Source organism: Colossoma macropomum, unplaced genomic scaffold (assembly GCF_904425465.1).
Source record: "Colossoma macropomum unplaced genomic scaffold, Colossoma_macropomum, whole genome shotgun sequence".
NCBI classification, from domain to species: domain Eukaryota; kingdom Metazoa; phylum Chordata; class Actinopteri; order Characiformes; family Serrasalmidae; genus Colossoma; species Colossoma macropomum.
The window spans coordinates 10,965,986-10,972,833 of NW_023494792.1; the positions used below are offsets into that span (position 1 = coordinate 10,965,986).

General features: G+C 37.4%; 1 protein-coding gene across 1 annotated transcript; it reads right to left on the reverse strand.

The window, feature by feature from the left end:
• Positions 1-504: 504 nt before the first annotated feature.
• On the reverse strand, positions 505-6,848 carry LOC118811595. The gene is made up of 3 exons (XM_036575919.1): positions 6,823-6,848; positions 3,424-4,113; positions 505-788 (listed from the first exon to the last, which is right to left on the reverse strand). The coding sequence occupies exons 2-3, from the start codon at positions 4,094-4,096 to the stop codon at positions 646-648; spliced, it is 816 nt and encodes a 271-aa protein (XP_036431812.1). The 5' UTR covers positions 4,097-4,113; positions 6,823-6,848; the 3' UTR covers positions 505-645.

Consider the following 6,848-nt stretch of genomic DNA (forward strand, 5'->3'; position numbering starts at 1 on the left):
ATTGCAGACACTGACTACAACAACTGACTTCTAAGTTATTTTTCTTACACTAATGGGGAGCTTGAACTCAAAAACGCTAGCCAGCACATTACTACCAAGCACAGCTTTGAACAGTTGTAAGCACATATAATCATAATATTTTTCATGAAAACCCAAAAATGTTTCATTTAGAAAATGTGTGTTTTGGTAGTGACAATCCTTATATCATACACAGATTTTCAGACTTTGGGACATTTTTCTTCAAAACAGTGGGATCTAACTGCTCATCATATGGCCATGGTGAACAGGGACATGCAGGGTGTGGCTAAAATAAGCCTATTGGCTACAACTCTTTTTTAAAATTAAAGTCATGACAAATCTAAATCTTTCAACATCACTTTAAAGGAGGTGTAGAGATTTAAAAGTATAGGGGTTCGAGTTGGGGACAGGCACCTCCCAATAGAAAGAACCCTGTAAATTATGATTTTGTATATATTTACCTTCTTACTATCTCAATGCCTTGGGTTTAAACAGATCTTAACATAATCCTTGTACATATCTAAGGTCAAATACTTAATTGATCCTTTTTATAGTTTATTTTTATATTTATATAGAATGTTCCACCATGGTTAGTCTGAGCTGAACGTGGACTTTCTCTAGAAGCTCTCAGGGCCCAGAAACAGGAACCACCTTGCAGACCTTGTTCGTTCTCTTCACGTATCTTACCCTCCTTGCCTCAGTGCTTATACGGGCATTAATCTCCTTCCAGAAGTTGGCCACCCTATGCTTCATCTCATCTTTTTTCGAATCTGGAGAAAGTAATAAACATATGTATTTGAGAACTGTTCCGATTTATTTTTCCTTTTATTAATGTATGATTCAAATTGTGAGTAGTTAAAGTTCAGCCTGGAGGTGCTAAAATAGTGCTTTGTCCAAATCCACAAACAATGGATCTACATGCACATGATATTTTCTGGTGGGTGTGGTATCAGAAAGTTACATGGTTATTTGTAACCGAGGCCTTCTCACCAGGTATTAGGTTTCACTCATATCAGCAGAAAACAGGAAACCTTTAAGAAAGACCATATCAAAAGGGTCACTAAATAAAAAAAAAAGATTTTTCTGGGGAGGTCAGAAATAAGAACAGGAAGGAGAAAGTCAAAGGAAACTTTGAGAGGAGAAAATTATTGACAAAAAAGGAAGAAAATTAGGACTATTTTTATGAACTGTAACATGGGCGATGCAATAGGCCAGTTTTATGGGAGCTTTTGGCCCCTTAAATGCACATTACTACTTCAAATCATATATACTCTTTCACAACATACTGTAATAGCAGGGTGTGACTTGGGGGAGGCTCTGCTGCTGCTCTAACGCAGTGCTGCCCCTGCTGTGCTACCAGAGATTTACTAATGCCATGTGAAAAGTGGAACCCCCAGCTCACTAAAACAAACATTAGACCTTATTCAATTCAACAAAATCTGTTATATTCAGACTAAAACAGAAAGTAGTTACAGAGTGAAGATACCCACCTACAGTGTGAATTCGAAGCAAATTATGGTCAGTAGAGCTGGTTATCGGATTTTTTATTTGTGTGCTTGTTAGGTAACTTTGGTTTTACGTGAGGTAAAGAAAATATGAAACGCTATAATCTAAAAACACGGTCACACTTTATTTGGATGGCCCCTATAGATGATCTACAGATACTTCCATTTTTAACAAACATTCTGGTAATACTCGTTTAATTATCAACATTATTGTGAGAGTTAAGTTTAGGAATAGGAGTAGGTTTTATGCTGAAGGTCAAGGTTAGCTTTTGGTTTAGGGTTTGATTTAATAGAGCCTATCACATTCAACTTCAAGTTCAGTTGCATTAATACTGTAGACGTTTAGTTGAATGTTACTTAAAGACAGACAGAGCATCTACAGTGGACCATCAAAATAAAGTGTTGCCAAAACCACAGTTTTATATATTTCAAATCCTTAGCCTGTAGGTGCAAAAAAAAGGTGACAGGCCTGTTAAATGAGATTTTTACTAGTTAAAACAAACAAAAAAAATAATAATTGATTGATCTTTCATTATTTCCTTGAGTTCTTGTAGGGTTGAGTTTCATAAAATGAATGTATTACTAAACACAGGAAGAGAGAAAGAGAAAGAAACAGAAGGAGCAGATCAGATAGAGGTTAGTGATTAAGAAGAAAGCGAGTGAGTGTTGTTTAAGCTTTGAGTTAACATTTATATTCAATTTAGCTGAACTAAAATGAGAACATTTTGTAGCACCCCGCTACTGGCTGGAACTGGCCTCTTGATGCTCATGAGGCATTTCCATGCTGATGGAAATGCCAGGAGGCTCATGGGAGATGTTTTGCCCTCTGAAAAAAAAAGCTTATGTTGTTGTTCATCAGTTAAAGTTATGTGGTATGTGTTTTTTGTGGTGTTCTGTGTTGGGAGTAAGTTTACTTAGTGTGGGTTGGTGGTCACCATGATGGTGCAGTGGCTAGTGGTGACCTCCCCTGTGAGTTTATGTGTCTGAATGTGCCTTTCTACTCTGGTGTTCAATAAAAAGCACATCCTGTGGTGGAATCATGATCTCCCCTGTGTCTTAGTCTACACCAAAGCTACGATTATTTATAATATAATGTCTGTAATATTTGTTACTATCATCATGAAAGTCTGTCACCTAGCTTATTTAACATGCCTACAGAGCAACATCACACTCTTTCTGATTGCACCCACTGAGACTTAACAATCTGTAATCTGTGTATTTGAATAATATTTTAGCATTTAGCAAGTGTTTATAACATGTTGGTTTTAGGTTGTGTGTTCTTCTGCGTTGTTCACTGGGTTTATTTTTCAAGAAGCTCTTATTGGAGAGGGCGGATTTGGGAACTGCCCTAGGGTGTGTGTGAGTGTGCACGATCTGAGTGAGAGCAAAGGAGAGAGAGATGTGAGCTGAGTCACAGAGCAAACTGTTAGAGAAAAACTCCGCTTCTGTACAGCATAGCTGTGGCCGACCACAGATGAAAATAAAGCACCCCGGCTTGTGCAAAAGCTGTGACTCTTTTAATAGCAGTGAACGCTACAATATATTTGACTTCAGTACCTTTGCTTGATCTGTGCCTGTTGTACGTGAATGGATATAGTGCTTAAGTCATACTAGCTTTGTGCTTAATACAAACTACAAAGAGACAGATCTACTGTGTGCCAGTTTGACCAAATAGCCATTTTTGATACATTTTTTGGCTATTCCTAAGTTCATAATGAACAGACATTTAGGGGCCATTAAAAAAAAAATCCCCTGGGGCACCATGCCCCCCAGACCAGAAAGAATGGTGACTGTTAAGTATGTTTTCTATTTTTTATTCTGCTGAAAAATTGATCATTTGTATTTAATGGCTGTTAGGACTAAAAATTTAATAAATGAATGATGGTCACCAAATACTCACCAAATCTTTCATGTAGATAGTAATGGCCTGTTGAGCGACATTTGCAGACAGAGTTTTTCCTGGTTTCTCCACAGCATGGGTATCTGCCATTAGTGTATGTTTCCTCATGATTGATGACGGTCTCAAACTCATGCTCTAGGCAGCTGGCATTCACCTGGGCCACTTCTTCTCTATAATATACTTTTCCATCCTTATCCTTAAAAGGCTGTGACCTGCCCAGTAGAGTCCCATACTGCTCATACAACTCTACAGTCAGGTGATCGTAGGTGATGTCAACAGTGCCCAGCAGATGAGAAACCTCATGGATTAATGTTCCAGGCTTTGACTCTTCACACAGTGTGTCCTCTGCACTCCAGAACTGCTCACACAAATAAACTACATCATCCTTTTCACTTGGAATGACATAGGCAATGGTTTTATTCTCTTCAGGGTCTGTGTCCTCCTTGAAACTTACTTCATTAAGTTTTGCTAGAAGTTCCTGCAGAAACTCCTTGGTGGGAATGCAGCAGAACTTGTAAGGGTCGACTGGTTCTGCACAAGTGAAGCCGAAGCTTACTGGGAAGCCATGGAACTGGTTATCTATAGCATACTGTACTATCTCAGATGTAGCCTTTTTTGCTTCTTCTGCAATCTTCCTCTTTTCCACATCCAGATCAACAACAAAGCCAGACATCTTCTGTTGAGGATATTCTGAATAAAGAGGTTAAAATGAGAATAATGTAGCTGTTTCCCTGTTGTTTTTTTTTATTCTGATGCTCACGACTGCTTCAGGAGTGTTCTTTCTACTCCTCTTTGTGTGTGGGTGTGTATGTGTGTGGGTGTGTGGGTGTGTTCTTACATATTACCTGGTAGGAAATGGTCTAAAACATACATTTCACTGATGGCTAGAAAAATCTCTACATTTAGTCATAAATCTTGGAGGTTTGACACTGCTTGTTCTCATCATTTCATCATTTTTATCTACAACCCCATTTCCAAAAACGATGGGACGCTGTGCAGAATGTAAATAAAAATAGGATGCAATGATATGCACATCATATAAACCATATTTTTAAAGGAAATACCACAAAGACAACATGTCATATGTTGAAAATTAGAAATTGTATTGCTTTTCTGAAAAATATATGCCCGTACTGAATTTGATGCCAACGTTCCAAAAAAGTTGGGACAGTGGGCATGTTTACCACTGTGTTTCATCACCTCTTCTTTTAACAACACTCTGTAAGCATTTGAGAACTGAGGAGACACTGCTGTAGTTTTGAAAGTGAAATGTTTTCCCATTCTTGTTTGATATAGGATTTCAGCTGCTCAACATTTCGTGGTCTCCTTTATCGTATTTTTCATTTCAAACGTGCCAAATGTTTTCAGTGGTGACAGGTCTGGACTGCAGACAGGTCAGTTTATCACCCTGACTCTTTTACTATAGAGCTATGCTGCTGTAATACATGCAGAATGTGGTCTTGCTGAAATAAACAAGGCCTTTCCTGAAAAAGGATGTCATCTGGATGGCAGCATATGTTCCCAAAACATGTATATATCATTCAGCATTAATGGTGCCTTCACAGATGTGCTTGTCGCCCGTGCCATTTGCACTAATGCACCCCTATATCATCATGAATACTGGCTTTTGAACTGTGCACTGATAACAAGCTGAGTGGTCATTAGCCCGGAGGACACAGTGTGCACGATTTCCAAAAAGAATTTCAAATGTTGATTCGTCGGACCACAGGACACTTTTCCACTTCCCCTCAGTCCATTTTAAATGAGCTCAGGCCCAGAGATGGTGGTGGCATCTCTGGATTCTGTTTATGTAGAGTTTCCTCTTTGCATTTTAGAGTTTTAATTTGCATTTGTGGATGCAGCGACGAACTGTTTTCACAGACAGTGGTTTTCAGAAGTGTTTCTGAACTCATGCAGTAATTTCCACTAGAAAATCTTGTCTGTTTTTAATGCAGTGCCATCTGAGGGCCCAAAGATCATGGCCAACAAATACTGGGTTCTGGTCTTGTCCCTTGCATGCAGAGATTTCTCCAGATTCTCTGAATCTTTTAATGTTATTATACACTGTAGATGATGAAAAGCAAAAGTTCTTTGCTATTTTATGTTGAGAAACGTTATTCTTGAATTGTTGCACTATTTGCCAGCGCAGTCTTTCACAGAGTGGTGAACCCCTCCTCATCTTTACTTCCGAAAGACTCAGCCTCTCTGGGATGCGTTTTTATACCCAATCATGTTACTGACCTGCTGCCAATCAACCACCAGGTGTTTTTTTAGCATTACACAGCTATACCAGCCTTTTGTTGCCCCATCCCAACTTTTTTTGGAACGCATTGTTGGCATCAAATTCAAAATGGACATATATTTTTCAAAAAAACAATAATATTTCTTAGTTTCAACGTTTGATATGTTGTCTTTGTACTATTTTCAATGAAATATAGAGTTTAAATGATTTGCACATCATTGGATTTTGTTTTTATTTACATTTTGCACAGCGTCCCAACTTTTTTGGAAATGGAGTTGTATTTTTTAGTCTTTATGTTTGCAGGAGTTTCACTGGCCAGCTAGCATTAGCATTATGTGCTAGATAAGGTGATCATTAGCATTGCTGGGCAGTTTGGCTCGAATTGGTAAAGATTCTTTGAGTCATTTTACTGGAGATGAGTTTGTGATTTTTAAAGTTAGGCAGAGTTATGTTCACACTGTTTTCACTATTCTGTTGTATCACATGCAGTAATTAATTGCATTTGTCAATAAAATATTAAATATAATTGCTTTGTTTATTTTGTTATCTTTATTACTATTGCTATTGCTATCATTATTGAGTAACTTTTCTAAAATGCTTAATAACTGATTCATTAAGGATTATTTAACAAATAAGCAAAATTGAAATTTTTAATTTAACAAATTAAATGTTTCTATTTTGCAGTGATTTTTTTTAGCTTTTTACAATGTACTGTTATACTTTGAAATAATACAATAAGAATGATTTAACATATGAATTATGCATTCTGTAAAAATCAGATGACGTGGCTTTCACGTGTAGAAATATGGTTTGGAGTTAACACACACTGTTCTTAAGGGGGGCATCTCCCCACATCTTCTCCTGTAGCTGCAAACTCATACTGGACATTAGTTTTAATTTAACAATGGAAAAAATGCACTGTGTACACTATCCTAAAAATACCATCCTTAAACATCTGTTTATTACCTCTGAACTTACAATCTATTCAGAAATGTAGCTAAAAGATGAAACATACAAAAACAACATATAAAGTGAACACTGTACAGTTATACACTGCAACATGTACTACAACTTCTAAAACAGTTCATTTCACACACTTCACGGAGGCAGCTGAAAATCTACACCCTCAGTGCAATGCAGAAAAAATATATACTCACTCAGCTGTGTTTCTAGTGGGACTCTT